This window comes from Acomys russatus, chromosome 13, assembly GCF_903995435.1.
Source record: "Acomys russatus chromosome 13, mAcoRus1.1, whole genome shotgun sequence".
NCBI classification, from domain to species: domain Eukaryota; kingdom Metazoa; phylum Chordata; class Mammalia; order Rodentia; family Muridae; genus Acomys; species Acomys russatus.
The window spans coordinates 544,987-569,841 of NC_067149.1; the positions used below are offsets into that span (position 1 = coordinate 544,987).

At 45.2% G+C, this 24,855-nt stretch overlaps 1 protein-coding gene across 2 annotated transcripts in view; it reads right to left on the reverse strand.

Annotated features, from left to right (window-relative positions):
* Nucleotides 1–511: 511 nt before the first annotated feature.
* The window catches only part of Smyd1 (SET and MYND domain containing 1), a 46,147-nt gene continuing 21,803 nt past the window's right edge, over nt 512–24,855 (reverse strand). The window contains exons 5-10 of one of the 2 annotated variants that reach the window (XM_051154687.1): nt 23,515–23,553; nt 12,856–13,045; nt 6,548–6,640; nt 3,417–3,580; nt 1,493–1,661; nt 512–719 (exon numbers count right to left, since the gene is read on the reverse strand). In XM_051154687.1, the coding sequence (XP_051010644.1) occupies nt 561–719; nt 1,493–1,661; nt 3,417–3,580; nt 6,548–6,640; nt 12,856–13,045; nt 23,515–23,553 (814 nt within the window). In that variant the 3' untranslated portion in view covers nt 512–560. The remainder of the gene's footprint in view (nt 720–1,492; nt 1,662–3,416; nt 3,581–6,547; nt 6,641–12,855; nt 13,046–23,514; nt 23,554–24,855) is intronic. The other variant, XM_051154688.1, reaches the window with a different exon arrangement.

Sequence of the window (24,855 nt, forward strand, 5' to 3'; positions counted from 1 at the left end):
CTCAACTTATTTCTAAAACTGTGCTTCAAGCTCAGGCTAGGAATTGAGACCACAGGTGATCTGAGCAAGGCCTCTGCCTCTTTCTGGGTACCATCTCAAATGGGTTTCAGGTCTCCGAGTAGATCTCAAAGGGCCAAACACAGCCCCAGTCCTTTGTTTATAATGCCACACCAGCCTGAGGATACAGGACATCACCCATGCCAGTCTGCAAAACGCTAAATATTCCTAACCACAGAGGAGACCAACAGTCCCATCAGTAGTCACCCTCCCCCACCCACACACACTCACCTTCTCTGAACCCCTTTCCTTAGAGTTTGCCATTGCATTTACTATGACACTGTGCCTTGTTTGCTTACATTTTTTCTTCTAGCCCAATAATATTTGGGGCTTCTTTATTAAGTAAATGGTGGAGACTAGCACCTGACACATATAGCAAGAGTTGGTCTGCGATGAGAGAGAGCTAAGCTGAGTTGAACTGAACCAAAATGACATTTGGGGGACACAAGGTAGTAATTTCCCCAACTCCCCAGCCACATTGCCCCCACTCCCCAACAAGGTCTTCATTGCTTCTTATGGAACAGAGCTGGGGCTGGTTCGTTGCTGGGCTCAGCCATGACCTGCATGGGCTGATTGTTGAGGGCAGCCTCCCGCATCTTGTGGTACATGAATTCGTTCTGGCGGAACATACGCAGCTCCATCTCTGTCTGCATTCGCATGGCCTGTGGGACACAGATATAGCACTGAAAACGGCACGTCCCCAAGACACGGTCATGACACATCTTTGGATAAAAGACCCCTGGTCAGTAAAATTCAACTCTATCCCTTCAGAAACATGTATGCATGCATGCCTGCGTGGTGGGGGTGGGGAACCACTGTGGACTGACAGTGTTGCAGCTGAATGCCTACCACCACAGAGAGAGGGAGTTGGACCCAGGATCCAGTAGCTGATAGCCGAAGGATTTTCTCAACAGAGATGGTGTCTTCTTGCTGTCATTTAAGGAGCTGGATCTGAACCGCTGATCCTGAACTCTGTGATAATAGGACCTCAACAAAGAGACTCGGCTACTTCAGCCCCCTTGTTACACCATCCAAGATTTCTGTGCACTTTACAGCAGGTCGAAGAGAGTATAGTGTACAACACACAATGAAGTCTTTGTTCTCTCACGTATCCACTCAGGGAAGATGCAGAAAGAGCTACATGTTCAGAGCCTTGGAACGCTGTGGTAAGTAAGACTGACAGAGACTCTGCCTTTGACAAGCTTACTATACTGCATATAAAATTTTCCATCTCTGACCTTACCACTGGATAACTGTAAACAGAGTACTCCCCTTCCTTGGGTCTCTGTTTTCTTATATTAATCAAGGGAATGGGCTAAAGCATTCTAAGTTCCCTTCAGGTCTAGCCGGAAGTCTGTAGACTTCCACAAAGCAAAGTTCAGATGAGCCAGGACTCCCATCTCAAGAGACTGCCCAGCTTCAGGATGCTACTTACCTCTAAGTCCTTGGTGATAGGGTGGGAGGGCCCGTGGGTCACCAGGAGAATAGCATAGGCTTTACAGATCATCCCGTGCCCAACTTCAATGTTCCCAGCATGCCAGTTGGTCAGCCCTGCCCGCATCACGGCCATGCCCAGTTGGGCATTATTAGGGTGGTAGAGCTTCCTGCCAAGACACAGAAAGTAACCGTGACCCACCATCCCAACTGTCTTCACATCTACAGCACAGGACAACCCCTAATGTGCTCTGATGGTTATCACTGTCATCTTGACATACAATCTAGCATCACTTGAGAGAAGAGTCCAGTGAGGAACTTTCTAGATTAGGTTGGCTATGAGTATGTCTGTGGGCAACTGTCTTGAGGACCTATGGATAGCACCATTCCCTTAGCAGGAGATCCTAAACTTTGCTAAGAGTGGAGAGGATGCTGGACATGGTGGTACACACCTTTAGTCCCAGCACTCAGGAGGAGGAGACAGGTGGGTCTGTGAGTTCAAGGCTAGCCTGATCTACAAAGCAAGTCCAGGACAGCCAGAGTGGAGCAAATTGAGCACGAGCTTGCATGCATTCATTCTCTCCACCCTTGAGTGTGGGTGCAATGTGACCTCAGCTTGGTCTGTACAATAATGGATTGTGACCTGGAATTGTAAATTAAATAAACCCTTTCGGTTCTAATCTGTATTCTGTCACAGCAAACGGAAATGACACCAAAGCCAGTACTGAGTCCCACTGAGCATGCCCTTGTAGTCTTCCCACTAGTGCTGAGGCAATGTTGACCCATTGTGGAGTATTGAAATACACAGAGCTGACTAATGCCCTACACGGTGAAGCTGGGAGAGCTGGGAATTGGACGTGGACCACCAAACTAAGGCTTCATGGACAAAGAGGGCCATGGCTGTCCTCTAAGCTGAGCATAGGGAGCAAGGTAGCATCCGGAGCACCCCCAGGTCTCATGTGGGAAATAAAACTTCAGTGTCCCTCCTGGGGCTGCCCTGCATTTTCTTCTCCTGCCAGGGCTTCTTCCTAGCATGCTGGACAGTTTGGCTGCAGTTTTAATGAGCAGCACCCTCCAAAGAAAGGCCTTCTTATGACAACTTTCTCCTCTGACCAGAAACACAAGTCCCTATGCTAATGTGAACACAGAAAACAAGAGAGGGCATTGGTGAGGGGAATAAGGAAGCAGCATATTATCAATTACAGGCAAAGATGGCAGATCAGTGAAAACTACATGCATGCATGTGTATATGTCTGCACACAGATTATACTTATGTGTATACATGTACATACATGCACACATGTGCAAAAATATACACATTGCAAATATATTGCTATGGTTTGAATAAGTGCTCAGCTCTAAGACCTATGTGTTAAAGGTTTGGTCATAGGCTTTTAAAGGGAGAATTAAAAAAAAAAAAAAAAAAGCTTTCCAAACACTTAAAATCAAGTTTCATTTAGAAAAATCAAAAGCAGAAGATGTGCTCAAGTGACAAGTAAGGAAGTAAAAACAAACTGGAGACAACAACGAGGTTTCATCTGAGGACCAGTTCTGACTGATCATTGATATTGGAAATGCCATGATAAAAAGCTTCATTTGTGACAGGCATGGTGGCACATGCTTTTAATCCCAGCACTTGGGAGGCAGGGACAGGCGGATCTTTGTGAGTTCAAGGCCAGCCTGGTCTGCAAAGTGAGTTCCATGACAGCCAGGGCTGTTAACACAGAGAAACCCTGTCTCAGAAAAAACAACAAACAAACAACAACAAAATCCTTCATTTGTAAGGAGAAGCATAGCCATGGCCATGGCCTGTGGCTGATGCCATTTGTGGGTAGAGGAAGAACAACCAAATGTGTGCCATCTCTTTGGCATTGCTGGAAGAGAGGGTTTCCAGAAACTGCCAGAGACTCAGGACCATCACCTACATGTAGCCATCCACCATCCTCCTGGCATAATGTGAGGCCTCCTCGAAGGCCTGCAGGTAGGAGAGGACTTCTGACACAATGCTCAGCAGCCGAAGCACGTAGAGGTTGGTGTCGGCAAACACTGCTTCCTGCTTCCCCAGGCACTCCCGACACAGCTTGACAACCTGGAGGGAGACACAGCTTCATCCATCACCACTATAGCGGAGACCACGCTGGGCTGACAGATGAATCAAGACTCACTCTTTGAAACTCACTCTTTGAAAGCTGGAGACATTTCTGACAGAGGGAAAAACCCAAGGTCTGAGGTTTGAACTAACAAAATGGTCTGCATGGCTAAGATGTAGGCATGGAAAAAGGTAGAGGCGGCACATAAAGATGACACAACGGCCTGGCGGTGGTGGTACACGCCTTTAATCCCAGCACTCGGGAGGCAGAGGCAGGAGGATCACTGTGAGTTTGAGGCCAGCCTAGTCTACAAAGTGAGTCCACGACAACCAAGGCTACACAAAGAAACCTTGTCTCAAAAAACAAAAACAACCAAACAAGATGATACAACAAAATGAGGAATTTTCAGTCAATGGGCAGCAGAGTTGTGGAAACCACATGTGCATGTATGTGTGTATATCGACTTATACACCAAACTTGTGTGCATATGTGTACACATATTCATACATATGTGTAGAAACACACAAAGTAAATGTGTTGATATGGTTTGGGTAAGTGCCCACCCCTAAGGCCTAGCCATCAGCCTGTGATGTTATTGGGGGGGTAGAAGTGAAGAGGGGGGAAGTCAGAAGAATGGAGCTCATGGCGCCCCAGCAGTCATCCTGGTTCCTAACACATGCCTTTGTCGTAGCGTCCCTACCATGCATAACACTTGGTTTTCATGGTTTCTTCCTCTCTGACAGAACCTGGGGAGGGGAACAGGGGTGGGGGGAGAATGTCTTGGTCACCCTAGTAAGGGCTCATACACGTGCAACGGACAAAGTGGTAAGGGAGGACCAAAAGAAGGGAAATGAAACAGACATGAAGTAAAATCAACTACCGCATTAGCATACCCTAGTGGCATACACACCTGGCTTATTCAAGCTGAGAATGAGCTTGGGGGTGGGGTGGAGGAGTTGGGGGGTGGGAGGTGAGGGGGGTGTGGGGGAGCCACTGATTCATGGTGCCTTTGTTCTATTTCAGAAGGAATACCTTCCAGCTTAGAGGGCAAGACACAAGAATAGGTTTCCAACAAGCTACTGAGATTAATTCAAACAACTTCTCAGGTATGGTGCTATATGCTGTGATTCCCAATACTCAGGAGGACAGAGAGTTCAAGGCTACCTTACATACAAAGGCTTTATCTCCAAAAACTAAGCCATGGATGTCTCTGCAAACCAGTTGGCTGCCCACTGAAATCTTACGGAAACTATGAAACCTTGATGCCTAGATTTCTTTTGCAGAGACTTCAGAGAAATTGTCCTGGTCAGAGGAGGTATGATTACAGTATTGTGGGAAAGAATAAGCCTTGTCACAGGTGGGAGCAGTCTTGGCGGTTCTTGTATATGTCTTCAAAAGAATAGTTGATAACTGTAGGAATAGATAGAGTTGGTTTTCAAACTCTTCAGAGATCCACAGAATATGGCATTTAAGGATGAGGGCTTTCCTGACTGAGAGAGACATCCACTCCTGGCCACTTCTCCATTTGTATCACTGAAGATGGGGGCTTCAAGAGACGCAGGTGACAGAATGGTCACTGGATGGAGAAACTGCTCTTATCTCTACTGCTGATGACAGGCTGACTGGCTGCAATGATCAACAGTGATGCTGGAAAGTTGACTGTCCAGCTTTGAAGAGACTAGATGGACCAGACCGTTGGATTTCCTGCTTCAAAAAGCAGTTTGTTGGATGTTTTGGGCCGATAAGGCTGAAGACTGATTGCCCCAATGAAGGAGAGACTCCGGTGACTATCCAGGCGGTCTGCTCTCTCTGTCCTATGCAACTTGGAAGTTACCTGCCAGCACGTCCTTTATTAGATAGATTTTCCTTCTTGGGTCTCTGATGGGATTGAAGACTAGATAGCCACAGTGTTACTAGAAGCTTTAGTTTAAGAATTAAAAACACATTTATAGATAGATAATTACAATTTCTCATGAAAGAAAAGGACTCTCTTTGGTAGGATAGTGGAGTATTTTCTCTCAGGTTAACAAGTATAAAAGGACTTGGTTATGTACTTGATACCTGATGATTATGTATATATGTATATGTGTGTTTATAGTTCTTAATTTTTTTTTTAAAGAGAAGGGGGATGTGTGGGAAAGAATAAGCCTTGTCACAGGTGGGAGCAGTCTTGGAGGGTTTTACCCTTGGGGCACCCCATGAATACCTTGTGACAGACTGACTGGAGCCATCCTGGGTCTGGAATTCAGGAAGCCGACCTGGGAACCCCACCTGGACTATTGTCTTTCTAATGGACCCTCACCGGGAGAAGGAGCCGGTCCTTCCCACGTGACTCAGGCAGTTGGGGAAGAGAGAATAACAAAGTCGGCTGCAGGTAGAGCATGCAGGCAGCGGACCAACAGGCCAGAGAGACACCTAAGGACCCGTCCCGTGGAATGGCTACCGGAAGGTTCACTCTTTTGTCCCTTTAACCTTTTTCCTTCTTGTATAAGCTAGTTGGGTTGTATAATAAAGTTTAATTGCTAAGAAACAGAGTCAACACAGTATACAGCCAGAGAGAAGCCATGGGGGCTTAGGAGCCAAAGTTGAATGCCCAGTGAGCAGCAACAGGGTGTAGAAGGCATATAGTCAGTGACAGAAAACAAGCAGGCATTCTCAGTGTCCATTCTTCCATTTCTGATGCCATCTGAGCTGTCACAGGCATTCTCCCAGCCCCTCTGAGCTGTCATAGGCATTCTCCCAGCTCCTCACACATGGATGCAGAAGCTTTTGCTCTTCTGGGCCAGATCTCCTTGGGTTGAGCAGTCCCTGAGAATACACCTTTAATAGGTGCTAAGATGGAAGGGCATGAAGAGGAGCAGTCTTCCAGGAAATGGAACCTACTTAGTGGTCTCCCCTTTTCTCTTCACATACCCCCCTTACTTCACCCCCTCCCCATCACCATCCTCTATTAAAAGTGCTCTCACCTCATGGTACAAGCCCTCAGAGCGAGCCTTGTCTATTTTTTCCAGTGTATCCTTTGAGGATTGTATCATCTCCTTCACCACTTCCTGGGAGGGCTGGGGGAGAGAGAGACATGCAGTTTGAGATCGCTTCGTGGGGCAGCCCATTTTAGATCAGAGTACCTTAACGCTAGGAATGTGATTCCATGGCAGGCCACTTGCCTTGCACGCATAAGGCCTAAAGCTCAATCCCACTACTACCAAAAAAGAAACAGTAGTCAACTATCTCCAAGTACCTGCCAGCTTGGGCATTCCCCGTGATGAATTTATTCAGTGTAATGCAGGAATCAGCCTTCCGCACTCTGAATGTCTCATTTCTTCAAGTGCATTAAAGACCCCTGTGGCTTTCCCAAACACCTCTTCATGCTTCTTTCTCTCCTTTCTTCATTTAAGCTGTTTGTTTTGGAGGATCTCACACGTGAGCACTGTAGTCACATCCTTTCCTCACTTCCGTCCTACCTCAACCCCTCTCATTGCTCACACACAAGTGCTAAGGATGGCCACTTGGCTTGAATAACTTACCAGGAAGCTCATCTCTGGGGAAGATTGATTCCCCCTCTCTCAGCAGCCATTTGCTGCCTGGAGCTCTTTATCTAGGGGTGGGGCCTTCCTTCTAAGAGTCCCCTGTCCACACTGGTGTGTTGACTATTGTCCTTATACAAGCCTTGCATTGGCAGCCACGCTGTTGAGATTTGATGGGTGTGGCTTCCTGTCATGTCTAGAAGACACTATCTCACAGCAGGCGTCCTGGTCCTCTGCCTCTTAGAAACTTTCTGCTCCCCTTTCTGTAACTTTCCCTGAGCCTTGGGTGTCGAGGCTGCATTGCAGGTATATCCGTTGGAGTTGGTCACCTTGTGGTCACTTACCCTCCGCATTTTGACCGGTTGCTTGTGTATTTCTGGCATAGACTGTGCAAAAAAGAAGCTTCTTTGTTGAGGAGTGAGAACTACACTTATCTATAAATACAAAGATCAGTATGTAGCTGGGCAGTGGTGGTGCACGCCTTTAATCCCAGCATTTGGGAAGCAGAGGCCAGCCTGGTCTACAAAGAGAGTCCAGGTCAGCCAAGGCTACACAGAGAAGCCTTGTCTCAAAACAAGCAAACAGACAAACATTAAGTAGAATACAGTGAGAAGCTGTATTGGCTTAGGAGAGTAATAGGCTTTCCTCTGGGATGCATGACCTCTCTATCCATGGGTAGCTGGCTAAATTCACAATGCCAGGCGTGAATTCTTTCCTAGCGATTGAGCCTCAAGTCCAATTAGACATCTGCTGTTTACTGCCAACATAAAGTTGACACTGTTCAATCACTGAGGATATCTTGCAGGGCTAGTCATCATGGTGGCTTTTAGGCTTTATGTGTGGATAGCACTACTCTTTGGTTTTCTCTCTTGGAAGATTGCACAGCACCTTCCAATGTCCTGAGAGCTAGCCCTCGGGAAGGAGGCTTATAGCTCAGTTCCTCCAAGCCCTGTTTCTGGTGTGCTATGTCTTCTGCAATAGAGTCTCACCTTCAATGCTGGGAGTTAGCCAAGGGCAACGGCAGTAGTTTTGGGAGTCTCTTGGACATCCCTGTCCAACAGCTCAAAGGGAGGTTTTCTGTACCAGGCAATCTACAGTCTGGGGGCAGAGAATTATCACCCAAAATAGTTGGGTAACTCCATTTATACTAAATACACACACACACACACACACACACACACACACACACACACACACACACGTGCATTTTAAATATAGATTTTTAAATAAGTTTATGCAGCCTGAGCTAGACCTGTCGTGTGTGTGTGTGTGTGTGTGTGTGTGTGTGTGTGTGTATACATGTGCACAGTTGTGTTCATATGTCTCTAGTGATCAGAAGAGTGCATAGGACTCCATGAAGTTGGAGTCATCCAACATGGCTGTTGGTAATAAATTCAGGTCTTCTGGAAGAGCAGCAAGCACTCTTACCCACTGAATCACCTCTCCAGCCCCTCTTTACACATCGGTGACTAAGGCTCAGAACCTTGCTACCACCTTGTCCTTGGCAGCATGAGCAAAGAGGGAAGAGAACAGCAGAAGGATGCTTGTACCTGGTCTTGGAAACGTAGCCTTGCAGGCTTGAAAGAGAAAAAAACAAAACAAAAAAACACCTAATCAGGATAAACAGAAAGTGTTCAGAGGTACAACTAAGGGAGGTGTTTTATATTTTGTTTTCATTTTCTCATTTAGAGCTTTTGTTTGCATTTCCTAGAGGTTACCGTGCATATAAAGGCGGCAGGAGAATTTCTGGTGCTGACTGGCCAAGGCGCTGCTTACCAGGCTGCGGGAAAGTGTTAAAAGGAGTAGAAGGACACCAGCGAGCTCGGTGCATGGTAGCTCAGCCCTGTACTTACAGCCTTGGGAGTCTGAGGGGGAAGGGTAGGAGTTCAAGGGCCTCCATGGGTACACAGCAAGTTAGGCCAGGTGGGGCTTCCTGAGGCACTGTCTCATGCAAATCAAGACAAGTTGAGGCTGAGGGAAACACTTAAGTTTAAGTTCTTCCAACTTCCAACAACAGACAAGGAAAATGAGGCCCCAAAGGAAGAGCGTTGGCCAAGCCCAGACATTCAGGGTCATACCTGGACTTGAAAACAGGCCTCCTCATTTTTTCTTTTTCCCCTTAATATATTGCAATGGCTTAAAAAGAAAGAAAGAAAAGAAAAATGATAGGCTAGCATGGCACAGAACTGCAATCCCAGCCCTTGGGAGGGAGGCCAAGATGGAGGGTGAGGAGTTAGAAACCAGTCTTGGCTAAATAATGAGTTTAAGACCAGCTCAGGCCATACAACAGGACTTTATCTCAAATTAAGTCATTAAAACTACTATAAATGGGACTGGAGAAATGGCTCAGAGGTTAAGAGCACTGACTGCTTTTCCAAAGGTCCTGAGTTCAATTCCCAGCAACCACATGGTAGCTCCCAACCATCTATAATGAGATCTGGTGCCCTCTTCTGGTGTGCAGGCACACATGCAGGCAAAGCACTGTATACATAATAAAAATAAATAAATCAAAAACTATCAATGTGTGTATAATCTTTCCTGTCCAAGTATTTAAGTTGAGTTATTTTTATTTTTGAGTTTATATCTTTGATAAAGAACCAAATATAAGAGGCCAGCAAGATGGCCCAGTGGGTAAAGGCACTTGCCACTAAACTTGGCAATCTGAATTTAATCCCTGGGACCCACAAAGTAGGAAAACCAACTCCCAGAAATTGTCCTCCAATTTCCACATCCACGTGCCTGCTTATGTGATGAATATATACATGCATACATATGTAATACACACATACATACACACACACACACACACACACACATGTGGTTTGGGTTTTGTTTAGTTTGCAGGGGTGGTCTATTTGCTTTTGAGACAGGGTCTCTCTATTATGTAGTCCTGGCTGTTCTAGAACTCATTCTGTAGACCAAGCTGGCCTCAAACTCATAGACACCAGCCTACTTTTACCTCCCTGAAATTAAAGGCATGCCTTACCACACTCAGTCAATAAATGTAATTTAAATGTTTTAAAATAGAAAACCTAACTTGGTGTCTAAAAAATATTCGAAAGATTTTGCTTTGAATCTAGTTAGGTTTGAGCAGAAGCCACCAATCTTTTATCAGAGACATGTCAACCTGCGAGGCATCAGCAGATTATCACCACTAGCAACTGCTCTACCGTGATGGAAACCCACAAAAATACAGAAAGGCTTAAACTACCATATGTTGTAGAATTTTGAAAGGGGGAAAATGGATCTTTTTTTCCAAGACAGGGTTTCTCTGTGTAGCCTTGGCTGTCCTAGACTCAGTTTGTAGACCAGGCTGGCCTAGAACTCACAGCAATCCACCTGCCTCCGCCTCCTGAGTGCTGGGATTAAAGGCGTGTGCCACCACACCCAGTGGAAAAAAAGGATCTTGTCTATTTACGAAAAAAAATTATATATATACACATATATAATTAAATTAAATAATAACAGTATACAAGCCCTTTGATTTATTTTTTAAAAAGGTTGTTCCTATAAAAGACATAATCCTTGGCACAAACTATTTTATCTCCTGCATGGGAAAATCGATTAAATGTTTCTGCTCCACGTTTCACTGACCAGCTGGTCACAGTTTTCTTCTATTTCTTTCTTCATGGATACTGACTATGCTTGCACACCAACGTGTGCATGCATATCTCTTTTTATAACATGGGAAACAGCCATAATGCTATGAATTGAGTGCCATCCTCTCAAAATGATACGTTGAAGTACTAAGCCCCAAGACCTCAGAATGCAGCCTTGCACTCTTTGCAGTAGCATCTTTGCAGATACAGTTACTTAAGATGAGTCATGTGGAATAAAGTAGGGGTGGATCCCTAAACCCATTTGACTGGTGACCTTACTTAAGAGGGACCAATGAGCAAAAGGAAGAGAATATAAAGAGACGGTGGTAGAAGACAGCCTCCGACAAGCTAAGGAGAAACATCTAGAATAGAACCTTCCCTTACAGACCGTCGAAGGTGGGACTGTGGTCCTCAGATTTCAGAACTGTAAGACTGGTTACACCGAGGTTTAAACTACCCAGTTCCGGGCATGTGGTAAAGCAACTCCAGCAATCTAAGATATGTACACAACAGCTTTGGGCCCTTAACTTGTTTCCCTTGAGGAACATATCTCCCTGCAGAGCTGCATATAGACACATGCTTCATGCAATTAAATGGCTTAGGGTGTTTTTCTCTGTTTAAACATTACTGTGTATTGATTTGATGGGGCTTTCACACACACACACACACACACACACTCACACACACACTCACACACACACACACTCACACACACTCACACACACACCCCCACACACACACTCACACACACACATTCACACACCCACTCACACACACACACACTCACACACACTCACACACACACACACACTCACACACACATTCACACACCCACCCACACACACTCACACACACATTCACACACCCACCCACACACACTCACACACACACACACCCACACACACACTCACACACACTCACACACACACACACCCACACACACACTCACACACACACACTCACACACACACACTATTTTATTGCTCCTAACAATATCACTATGGTCTATCTTTATCCATGCATCTTATAGCAAAACGTGTAAGTGTCTCTTCTGGGTGGAGTCTTAGAAGTAGAACTTCTTGGAGAAAATTGTCTATAAGACATAGTACGAATACAAATACGTTACAAATTACAGGGCAGCCCAGGGATGAAAGAGAGAGATGTACTGGGGTGGGACCCTAAGCATTAATGAGCACATATACTACTAGGTAATGGAACCATGAGATAGGTCATGTGACTAGAAGCAAAGAATTCACCTGGCCCCTCGGCTCTGACCAGGAACACATTTCCTGCTACACACCAGATACAGAGGGGGAGCTTATAGGCTCATGTATGTGAATCTCACAGACACTAATGGAGTAGCAGTTCTACAGAAACATCCAGTTAACCTCTTGCATACCCCTGCTGAGACCTTCTTACTCAGGAAGAGATGAAGCCTTGAAGATAGTTTTTTTTCTCACTCTGACTTAACAACCAGTTATTTTGTACCCTGAGCTTTGCCCGCCCCCCGACAGAATCACAGGTCATGTCCTCCAATGACAGGCAGCCTTTTGACAGAATCCTCTCAACAGCAGAACAATGCCCCCATGCCTATGCTGACCCCACCCCATTCCTGTATGCTTCAAGGGGGGGAAATGGATGAGCAGAATTTGGCACCTTCTCTGGTTTCTGCTTCTTGTGTCTATGTTACATAGGTCTAAGTGTCTAAATACTTCACTCTCGTTTTTGGCATGAGGCATAACCGGCTACTCTGTCCCCTGGCAGCTCAGCTCCACCCAGCTCAACTGAGTCCTGGCATCGCCTTGGCAAGCCTTCCCCATCCATAGCACCCATCTCTACAGAACTATGGAAACCATATCAAAGCCCTTCGCCTATTGGATTTTGATGTGAAGTTCTCCACCTTACTTAACCTGCACAGGGTCAGGGTGGGGAACGTAATCACGCCAAGTGCCCTGTGCCAGCCTTTCTATGCCTTGTCCAATGTTCACGATAGCTGTGTAGTCAGGCCATTGCTCTTCTTTCGAGGAGAAGACTGGCTTCTTCAAACGTACCAACTGGGAACTGCCTGCCCTGCTATGTGTTCCACCCCATGCGCACTCTGCCCAGCTCCTGGGAAGGCAGCCTCAGAGCTTGAAGCAGGGTGCTGTGTACCTTGGGGTCCTCCTTCACTGCCAGGAAGAGGTCGTCCCTTAGCCCTTTCTGGCAGTGCTCACAGGAGCAGTCAAAGTAGTACTGCCTCTTCAGCTGCCGCCGGCGCTCCTCGCTGAGGTGGAGGAAGTCGATGTAGGACACCGTCAGCTCCTCGCCTTCAGAGATCTTGCCCAGGGCCCGGAGCTCGATTCTGGAACAAGACAAAGGGGAGTCACCAGAGTACATGTGAAAGTCATACCCCACTCTCCACTCAGCTGTGGAGAATGTTCTGTCCATTGGCTAGACCTGCGTAGGGGCTTAAATTTACCGCCTGTATTGTTCTTGGCTGGTGCCTTAGTTTGAGCGGGACCCCTGGGCCCAAATCTGCCTATCATAATGTTCTACTTGTAGGTTTCTAGACCCTCTGGATCCTTCTACTTTGCTATCTCCCATGCTTCTCTCATCTAGAGTCCCAATAGGATGTCCTCCCCTCTGTCCCAGTTTCCTGGTAAGTGAAGGCTTTCATGGGACATGCCCCTTGAGCTAGTATGCAGATATAAGTGAGTATATACCCTTTGAGTCTTTCTGCTTCTGGGTTAACTCACTCATTATGATCATTTCTAGGGGAGTCAACAGAACCAGGGCCGATCGGCGCTCTCCAGGGCTTCCAGGAACACAGCCTCAATGGCAACAGCTTCCACGGAGGCTCTGGGAACATGTCCATTCTCTCCAGACTCCAGAACACATCACAACCCGAAGCAGAGTTGATCATGCTCAATGTCACATTCGCTTCATTCAGTTAATGTTTCCAGACTTGGTTCCAGAAAGGCCCTGTGAAGGACCTGGCTTGGTCTTAAAACCATACACGGCTTCTACGCCCACAGTTTCCTACACTCGGCTACTGGTCACCTCCAACAGGTAGGAATAATAGCAAAGATCTAAAAGGATCTTAGTTTGCAGGCTCCACCCTCTGTAACCTACGTGTTAAGCTGCTGCCACCTTGGCCCATTCTGTGCTAAACTTTCCAAGCCCCTTTGTCCTTCAAAGCTTCGGTTCAATGGCGCAGGCCTGCATTATGTAGGAAATCCATGCCCACTGAAGACCACCAAAGGAATTTGAATATAAAAAGGCTGTGACTGTTAGCCTGGTGTACTTCTGTGTTTGTTCAAAAATGGTGCTGTGGTTGTTATTAGCAGTATTTTTTTTTTAATTTCCCCCAGTCTAGACTTGGCCCTCCAATTACTTGGAAAACTACCCACCTTGCTTTATAATAATAAAGAAGGTGCTGGAGTTAAAAGGCCCCTGAACGACTGATGTCCAACCAGCTAAGCCAGCACAGTGCCTCTCAGCTATGCCTCTCCACCACAAAGTCAGACAGCAAGAGGAGTGCGCGAGGGGGAGGAAGAGGAGAAGGAGGAGGGGGAGGGGCAAGGCCTGTATGCTCAGTCCTCAGTTGTGTTTCCCTAGCACCAAGCGCCTGCCTGGAGTCTCACTGCCCAGGGAGTGAATGGCAAAAAGCTGGGCAGAAACATTTGGTCCTTGCTTCCCAGAAAGATTGTCAGGCATCACGTGAAAGGCAAGACCCCAGCACCCCCAGAAAGGTCCAAATGCACTCCTTTCCATGTCTTCTGCCAAGAGAAGGAAGCAAACTGCTGAGTGGCGGGGATATGCTGGCCCTGCTATCCAGGTTGGCTACTGAAGGTTCCAAAGTCTTTCCTGTAAGTGGAGGACAAGTGCTAATGTCAAGGGCTGAGCTGGGAGTGTTCCTGGGTAGGAGAGGGCTTCTAAACATACAATCCCTGGCTTGGCTCCCAGCACTAAAGTCTGGGAAAGACAGAGAATGGCTGTGTATAAACACAACTGAACAGAGCTTGGAAAGCCTGCGCACTGTTCTCCTTTTGCTCCTTCATTCCCTCTGAAAGAGGCAGAAAGAAAGAATGGGGCACTTTTCATAGTCTGTCTTCTACACTTAAACTCTATATTGTACAAAGGAATCTGCATGTTCGTGTTACTGATAACTCAACATTAGTTTGCTCTGAGATAACCACTACACACACACACACACACACACACACACACACACACACACACACACACAGCCCAGAAGCCCACTGAACAGTACAAGGACAATACTGGCACACTAACTAGACCCAGTATTTCATGAAGTGCCCTGGTCCAAAAAGCCAAAGAATGAGATAAGAGTGCAAGGGATGATATGATAACCAGAGGGGCATAGGCTCTGTGAGTCTCAGAGGCATCATGGCTGAACGCTGACCTGAGGGGCCAAGACTGTGCTTCAGAATGACTAACTGCCTCTGTTCCTCCCACTCATACTATAGTCGGCCGGCAGAAACTGGACACGGAAGTCAGCTGCCTCGATGCCTTTGCAGACACTGGCTGTCTGGTAGACCACAATTTAAATGTGGTGCTGGAGTTCTGGCATTCCAGGGACACGTCCCTGGAGAGGACGGCCACCTGCTCCTGCTCACTGCTCTGCGGAGAATCCGGATATTTTCAAGCTGTAGAGGACCTTCACTGCACAGAGAAGGCTGCCGACATGAGAGAAATAAGCCATTTTCCTCAAGATCCCAGAACACTGAGAAGACAGAGCCAAGATTAAAATTTTAGTCCCCTCTGTGCCCGGCAGACTGACAACTGACAGCTCTCAGCTGCCTCCTGGGTCTGTGACAGACTCAGGGGAGGGTCCTACTAATGTTCTGAAATGTCCTGTGTGAGTCTCTCTTGGGCCAGTGAGGACAGTAGATAGCTAGTGCCTGGGCACAACAGGACAGCAAAGTGGAAGCATACTCTTACTGAGCGACATGCCCAGACTCCACAGTCTATGTTTTGGTCATGGTATTTTGGGGACGATGAACTCCCCCACTAGACCTCTTTACAAAGCTAGCCACCATGGTGACATATCATGGTCCCGTGTGAGACAGGGACAAACTGGTTAGTATTTTCAGAAACTCAGCTTCCCAAGCAAGACCTCAGGTACATCAGATTATTCAAATAGTCGGGCCGGGAGATAAAAAGCAAGTGAGTGTGGTACTGCATGCTATAATCCAAGCAGTCTGGAGGGTTATGCATTGGAGGTCAGCCTGAGCTACATAGGAAGTTCAGGGCCAGCCTGGGTTATGTACCAAGAAAGAAAGAAAAAGAGAGGGGTTGGGGGCAAGGAAAGAAAGGAGGAGAAAAATGAAAGAGAACAAGGGGAGGAGAGAACACAGGAAGGGAGGGGAAAGAGTTTCCAAAACAAATTAACTTTGTCACTTAAATATAAAAATATGCCTGTAATCTCAGCTACTCCAAAGACTAAAGACTAAAGCAGAAGTTCAAGGCCTGCCTGGACAGCAGGGCTCAAGGCAAGCCCGGGCAAATTCGTCATGGTTTCAAAATAAGAAATAGAAAGTGGGTTGTGGCTATAGCTCAGTGGTAGACTGCTTGTCTGACAGCTGAGGCCTTAGGTTCAATCCCTAGGACTGAAAAGAAGAAAGGAGAAGAGGTGTAGAAGTGAGGGGGGAAGAGAGAACCCATAGATCTCCACCCCATTTTACGCTACAGATGCTTCTCAATACACAGCAGGGTGTGTGTCCCCAAAAATTCATGACACGTTGAGACCACCAGAAGCATGTATTCAATACATCTCATACTGAGCATCATGGCTTAGCTTTGCCTGCCTTAAATGTACTCAGAACACTTTCAGTGGAACATAGTTAGGCAAAACCAGCCAGCACAAAGCCCGTTGTATAGTGAAAGAACAAATGTCTCCCATAGTTTGTTTATCACTATACTAAAGGTGAGAAGCATCACAGTTATATCATTACATGTTTGTTATTACCATAAAGCATAAAAACTGCTAAGCCAAACCACCGTACATCAGAAACTATCGATCTTCAGAATGCAGGGACTAATCACTGCAGCGTTGGAAGGACGGCTCAGCCGTTAAAGGCTAGGCTCACAAGCCAAAAGATAAGAGTTCGGTTCCCAACACCCATGGCTGTCTCTCCAACCATAAGGGAAAAAAATCACTGCAGAGCTAAGAATTGAGAGCTTAGTCCTGCTCTTTCCTCCACCCAGCTTCCTTGGGCAAGTCTGATTCACCCTGGAACTCAGATCCCTTCCACCATCAGTACTCTACCATTCTACGTGGAGCCAACCAAACTGCAAGCAAGCAACCCATCCGAGTGCTTCTTGCAGGCATTAAGAACACAGCTAGAGCCACAGGGCCTTAGAACCAGGGAGGCGCTGAGAGTTGCTTTTTTCCCACTCTTGTTTGTTATTTTTGTTTTCTTTTGAAACAAAGTCTTGTGTAGCCCCGGCTGTCTCAAACTCACTTTGTACCCAGGTTGACTTGGAACTCCTGAATCTCCTGCCCTACCGCCCTATGTGCTTTTGACCTCTACACTACAGGTTTAGAACCCCTGCCCAGGACAAAATCACTAGCAGTATACCACAGATAAACCAACCACTCCTGCCCCTCACTCTAATATTTTTTTAAATCCACCTGAAAGGTTTTAAGCCCAGCCCAAGCAAAAGACCTATGTGGTCATCATTAAGAAAAGCCCAGGGGTCCTGCTCAAACTATGGCACCAGCCAAGGACAATACATGCAGTAAACTCTGAACCCCTACCCAGATCTAGCCAATGGACAGGACATTCTCCACAGTTGAGTGGAGAGTGGGGTCTGACTTTCACATGAACTCTGGTGCCCCATATTTGACCACCTCCCCTGGATGGGGAGGCCTGGTGGCACTCAGAGAAAGGATAGCAGGCTACCAAGAAGAGACTTGATACCCTATGAGCATATACAGGGGGAGGAGGTCCCCCTCAGTCACAGTCATAGGGGAGGGGAGTAAGGGGAAAATGGGAGAGAGGGAGGAATGGGAGGATACAAGGGATGGGATAACAGTTGAGATGTAATATGAATAAATTAATAAAATATATATTAAAAAAAGAAAGAAAAGGCCAAGAGGCCGGACGCAGTGGCACATGCCTTTAATCTCAGCACACAGGAAGCAGAGGCAGGCAGATCTCTGTGAGTTTGAGACCAGCCTGTTTTACAAAGAGAGTTCCAGGACAGCCAGGACTATTACACGGAGAAACCTTGTCTCAAAACAAAACAAAACAAAAATAAGAAAGAAAGAGAAAAAGAAAAAGAAAAAAGAAAAGTTCAAGGGCTATGGAATTTCAGATGACATGAATTTGTATTTCCAGGCCATGATCACTCAAAATGGCTACAGAATAAATTAGTTCTTAGTCCCTTTAAGAGGAGAGCTCTGGTTTTTGAATTGATAATTGCTATGCCACAACATGAGCATGATCCACTTTTCACCAGAGGAATCGCCCTTACTGAAGCCAGGTATAGGCATGGACCCACTGAGTCCAGACCATCTGTTGTTACTACTGATGAACCAGCTCACCTCCATCTTATGCTTAAAAGCCGTCTTATAGTGAAAACAAACTAGACTCATTCTTGTTTATGATTAAGTCTCTATTTCTCAAGTACTGGGCGACGCCCCACCTGTAACCTTAGCTACAGATGGTTCTGTACTGCCTGTTCCTGCCTAAACTCTCCAGCCCAGCTATTGGCCATCTATTTCTTTATCTGACCAATCAGAAGACGATGGAGAAAAATGTTTACAAAATACTAAGGCAGTACATGCTTTATAATAATGACACCAAAGTCCAGGCCTGTAACCAGATCTCTGCCAGAGCAGAAATCGGCATTTGAAAAATATAAGGACAACCTTCACACAGGGCACAAAAAAGATTATTTCTACATAGTTAGCGTTACAGGTGCGGCATAGCCCAAATCTTGAGAGACAGAGGTTTAATCATAAACAGGAATGAATCTGGTTTGTCTTTACTATAAGATGGCTTTTAAGCTCAAGATGGAGGCGAGCTGGTTCTTCAAAACATTCAGTGGGTTTCTTGTTAGAAAAACAGAAACAAAGAAACACAGAACCCATGTTTAACAGGACCCAGCTGTCACAGAACAGACCTGAGAAATTCACCAAGATGCTTGCAGATGGGCCTCGGTGTAAACCCCAAGGCGTGTTGTTGAGGGGACGCAGCCATGGCTTCCTGTGGTTGTCTTTAACTGCCCCAGGAGGTCCCTAAGCGGTAGGGACCTTGACCTTAAAGGCCTGTGCCACCACACCCAGCTTCTTCAAAACATTTTTAAAGGACAGTTAAGTCTAAGGTTTTTTTTTCTTAATTACAGTTGTAATTAAGAGACATGTGTCTTCTAAAGATCTCTATGATGTTTGCTTTTTGTAATGAGAGTTATAGACAACAAACAGTATGTTTGAAATCTTAGCTTATTAAAATATCTTATGTATGATTACTTTTTTTTTTTTTACATTTTTAAATTTTTAATTTACAACTCAATTGTTATTCCCTCACTTGTATCCTCCCATTCCTCCCTCCCTCCTGCTTTCACCGTATTCCCCTCCCCTAGGTCTAAGACCGAGGGGGACCTCGCCCCCCACTAGTATGATTACTTATATAGACTATCTGTCTACACATGGTTATAGTTTATTTTTACAAATGTACTTAATGCCAAATTGGCTTATAAGTAAATGCTCATGTAAACTAAAGTTGTTAAACTAAAGTTGGCTGAGCTTCATTTTGGCTCATAGTCAAACTGAAACTTTAAGAAACAGAATAATGATAAGTGACAAAATGTATGTTTAGTCGCTATGACCACATAGGTAAAACAGACAGAGATGGCCAGTGGCCCTAAACCTTTCTTTGGGACAATTAACCTGAGGGGTTTTTGTTTTTGTTTTTGTCCTTTTAATTTAAGAAATATAAATCTGGACTCAGCAGTTAAGAGCACTGGCTGCTTTTCCACAGGACCTGGATTCAACCCTCAGCACCCACATGGCTGGTCACAGCCTTCTCTAAGAGGAGATCTGACGCCCTCTTCTGGCCTCTGCATGCAACATGCATGCAAAACGCCCATACACTTAAAAACAATAAATAAAAGTTTTAAATCTGTTTTGTTAATTCTGGTCAAGATGTTATCTCCCTGATCCTCATCCCAATTCTGGTTCTACTACATGGTCCCTATTGCTTGAAGATATAAATTAACTTAGATGATTACTCATATCGCAGGTCACACACACACACACACACACACACACACACACACACACACACACCTGTTTAGAGAGTTATGCCTATTTAGAATATTCCTAACTTAAAGAGTGATTATGAAACTTGTTTTGCTGGACAAATATTTAAACCTATTTATAAAATGCTGAGAGCCAGGCAACCCAAGGCTTTCTCAGAGGCCCTGATAAAAGGACAGATGGAGCCTAGCTTCACGTCCTTGGCCAAGGGCAGGTTTAGTGGGGTACAGCTTGGGGCTGGAGTCAGAGTCTCAAAGACTGAAGGTTTCAGTCCCTGGGAACTTGGGTTTTCTCCCTGAAGAGACAGGAGTTGTCAGCCTCAAGGCCTTGTGTGCTGGGTCTGTGATGCCCATGAGATATCCTGTGTTTCCCCTTGTGCAATATTGTGATCAGCTTCCTGCTGACTTTGTCCGATTATATGATACTTTCTGCTGACTCTGTCTATATTTCTCCAACAAACTGTATATAAGGCTCTGTACTTCTCAGTAAACCTTGTTGACATAAGACATCGCTTATGCCAGATCACCTGACCCCAGCTTCTTTATCTTTTTTATCTTTTCATCTTTTTTCTGGTCCTCCCCACTGGAACCCTGTCACTGGGGAATGGCATGTGAGTCCAGGTCAATAAAATTTATTCTAGCCGATAAACAAATAATGTATAATACTGTCAAAATTAACTTTCATAATTACAAATGAAAATTAGTTAAAGAGTCTTCAAAAAACAAAAACCCAGATGATGCTATCAACTGGAAGAAAAAGAAGACATCACACCCTGAGGTGGTGGCGCACGCCTTTAATCACAACACTCCGGAGGCAGAGGCAGGCAGATCGCTGTGAACTCAAGGCCAGCCTGGTCTACAAAGCGAGTCTGGGACAACCAAGGCTACACAGAGAAACCCTGTCTCGAAAAACCAAAAAAAAAAAATAAAAAAAATAAAAAAAAAAAAAATCACATCAAAGACTCCACTCTGATTGAGAGATGAGGACTGTATCCAGGTCCTCCTAAGTCACTCCTAGGAGACAGGGAAGCTCCTCACATCATCTGAGAGCACATTAATGTGGACTTCAACGTGCAGCATCGGTCTATCTCCAATGCCACCCGCAAGCAAGTACTCCAAGTCACTAAATGTTTCTCTCACTTTTCATATTTCTTACTTATTTTTGTAATTAGATGTTCAAAATTGCTTATAATATCCATTATTCTACCTAATATATTTCTTTCTTTCTTTTTGTTGGTGTTATTTGGTTTTTGTTTTTTCAAGACAGGGTTTCTCTGTGTAGCCTTGGCTGTTCTGGACTTGCTTTGTAGACCAGGCTGGCCTCGAACTCACAGAGATCCACCTGCCTCTGCCTCCTGAGTGCTGGGATTAAAGGCATGCGCCACCACCGCCTGGCTCCTGATATATTTTTAAGTGAGAAAAGAAATAATTTTGGTTTTAATGAAGTTAAAATATTGTGTTCTTTTGTTTGATTATGCTTTTTTGTTGTGACTATTTACTTACCCTATACCCTACCTTATTCAAAAGTGATGTTTGAAAGATTAAAGTTTTTCATTGTTTTTATAAGAACATATATTATAAATACATAAATACATATTCTTATTGTTCAGTATAATTTGGACAAAACAAAATATTTAGTTTCTAAGTTAAACTTTGACTCTATCTACTCTAGTTAGACATATCCAAAGATTTGGGTTAACTCCTCTTATCCAAATTACACAAAGGACATCAGTCTCTAATAACAACATTCATGATGGTTTGTACCTTGAGTACTGCTGCTTATTAATTAGTAAGTATCTAAAATGTCCTATAACACAATTGGCCAGGATTAAAGTTAATTAAGTCATATTTATTTTTTAACTAATAAAAGGGGGCAGCACTACAGTGATTCATCCTAAGGTTCTTTTCCAACAATTTAAACATTGAGTACCAATAGCCGTGAACACAGAGGGAGCTACATAGGCAATCTCATTAAAACATGGAGACTTTGGTTATTTTAGAAATGTTTGTTTCATCTGTTGCTTTTACTCCAATAGGCCAAACTGTGTTCTTAATTACTTCATTTTAGATATTGTCATCCTATGTCGCATGTCAGTGTTATGTCAGATACAGACAGTGTAAAAAAAAAAAAAATTCAGATCCAGATCATGATGGTTAATAGGTTTGACATGGTCCAGGGTCTTCTTTCTTAACACCCTTTGCCATCTCTTCCTCCGTCCTGCCCCCTACTCGGCCTCGTCTAGGTCAGAGCCTAGCAATGAGCCTTCCTAACCTATGAGGGTATATAATATTTAATAAATAACATATGTCCTCAAATGCACAAACTGTGATGCTTGGTTAACAGGGGGAACTATGAACGAAAATTCCTGAAAATGGGCTGTCTGCAGAGACTGCCTGGTGGACTTTCAGTACTGTGGAACGGTTGGAATGTTGCGGGTCCGGAGGCTAGTTATCCTATCTCAGGCTGCTTCCAGCCTTCCAGAACAACCACTCCTTGCCCATTTCTGTGTCAGAACTAACTATCCTGTGACTTATAGATAGGAACCTCTTAGAACGTATTAACTTAGCAGACTATTAGCTTCCACTAGCCCAAAAGCTAAGCATGTCGTCAGATAGCATCTTGGGCCTACAGAAAAGCTCCTTCCTCCTGCTGTACCTTCTCTCTGACCAGTGTATCTTAAGCTTGCCTTGATCTATAACTTTCCTTGTTCTATGAAGCTGTATAAAAATAAAATAAAATAAAGCTGGACCTGGCAGCACGCCTTTAATCCCAGCACTCGGGAGGCAGAAGCAGATGGATCTCTCTGAGTTGGAGGCCAGCTCGGTCTACAAAGCAAGTCCAGGACAGCCAAGGCTACACAGAGAAACCTTGTTTCGAAAACCAAAAATAAATAAATAAATAAAAATAAAATAAAATAAAAGCCTTCAGGCAATCTAAATCTACGTTCCTAGGCCATGGTCATCCAAATGGCTCCAGGATAAACTATCTCTTGTTTCCTTTTTTTTTTTTTTTTTTTTTTTAATTTTAAGTTCAACTTAAGATTTTGCCTAAGCCACATGTTCATAGTTTTGATCAGTAAAAAGTATACTATGAATACATATTTACCAAAATATCACAGCTCTGGGTGCTTTTAGCTTGGGTAAAAAGCTGGGTCTACAGACAAACACACAGTTCCTTGATGGGTTAGTAATGGGCGTTCTTATTTTCGTGGTAAGCAGAGTTTAAGGAGACAATGTAGTTTGGAGCTAAAAAATGAGGAACTAGAAAGGTTCACACTTTGAGGTAAAAGCAAAGAAGCAAGGAGCTAGAGGGAAGGAAGAAAGCAAACAAAATAAAACAAAGGCCAGGCAAGTGGGAGGTAGGTGAGGAGGAAGCAGTGAATTCAAGTACATGAAAGTTGCTATTCAATGAAGCCAAGACATTGCAGTGCAGGACATGACACATGACAGCAGCCAAGGAGTCAGGAAAGGCTGGTCCTGGGAAACCAGGCAAGGGAGGGAGATGGGTCAGAGAAACAGGGATGTGTGAAAAGACTGACCCACCTCATCTGCGTGTGAAACATGGATTTCACTGCCTCATGACTGAAAGACAAAACAGACACCCACAAGGAAATCAATACCACTGCAGCCAGAACAGTGCACGGCATTCTGGGCTCACGCAATCAGAGCATTGACAGTCACAACCAACTTTGTCCCCTTCTAGCCGGGCTCCCCTGCCAGGATGCCACCTGATACGGTGAAAGCACACTGGACCAGGGTTACAAAATAGGGTTACAGGTTTCACTGCTGAACAACTGACTTCCTTTCCCAGGTCCTCAGTGTTCTGTAGGGATGCTTTTACTGTCCCAGTGACAAGCATGAGGGCTAAACAAGCATGGCCTCTGGCTGGCTGTCCTGAGGAGCGTTCTGAATTGCATACGTAGAGTTTACACATTGCTGTGGTTAAACTTGGGCCACTAATACCGGGTCCAGGCTTTTTTCCGGTGTAGTAGGCAGATAGGCAGTGACTGTAATGCCCTCTTCTCTTGCACAAAAGCCAACAAACCCAGGGGACACATGGCCACTCACAATTAGTAGATGCAAAGAAGCTACAGCAGACGCCAGAGATGCCCTGGGTCACCGGCACTTACAGAAGGGCCACCGAGAAGCTGTGCTTGGCTAAAGGAGACTCCCTGTGCTAAGAGGCTAAACCAGGGCAGCATACCCTCTAAGAACACTCCCTGAAGTCTAGGCCAACTGTCCCTAGAGGCTTAGGCAGAGAAATATGACATGCTAGAAAATATTGTCCCGAGTCCAAAATCAGCTTTTCAATTGTTGTCATCTTTCTCAACTCCTTTAGACATGCTGACGTCAGAACCAGGAAGGGAATAAGAAATCATAGTCTTAGCTATGTTGCCACTTCAAGCTGGTCCTCAGCTGAGACCCAGAAACCACTGACCCTGGCTTCAAGGAAGTTTTAGGGATAAATCTACTATTTGGCGGCTGAAATTGGCCTTTAAGATGTCAAGAGAGAGCATCTTTATGAGTAAAGGCAGTTAGTTCTGGCTTCAGCCCCAGGTCTCCCCAGCCTGAGCCATGCACGATCAGGCCCCAGGCTGTTTATTGATCCCTTTCCTTTCATGCCCCACTCCCAAGATCCAAGCGTTCGCCCATGTATCTTTGATCTGTGCCTTCCTGGGGGCAAAGGGCTGAGCTCTGAGGACTGCATCACCCAGGTGCCTCTGCTCTTTGACTTCTGGGTGAGGTTGGCCAAGGGGAGGAAAGCAAGGGTGAAGTTAACCCACAATTCCAGCAGCAACTAGCTTCTGTGCAGACACCATTGTGAGGCACAGCTCAGCACAGGAGCCACAGGCTGCAGTAAGAGCTTTCTTGCCTTGTCCTGCT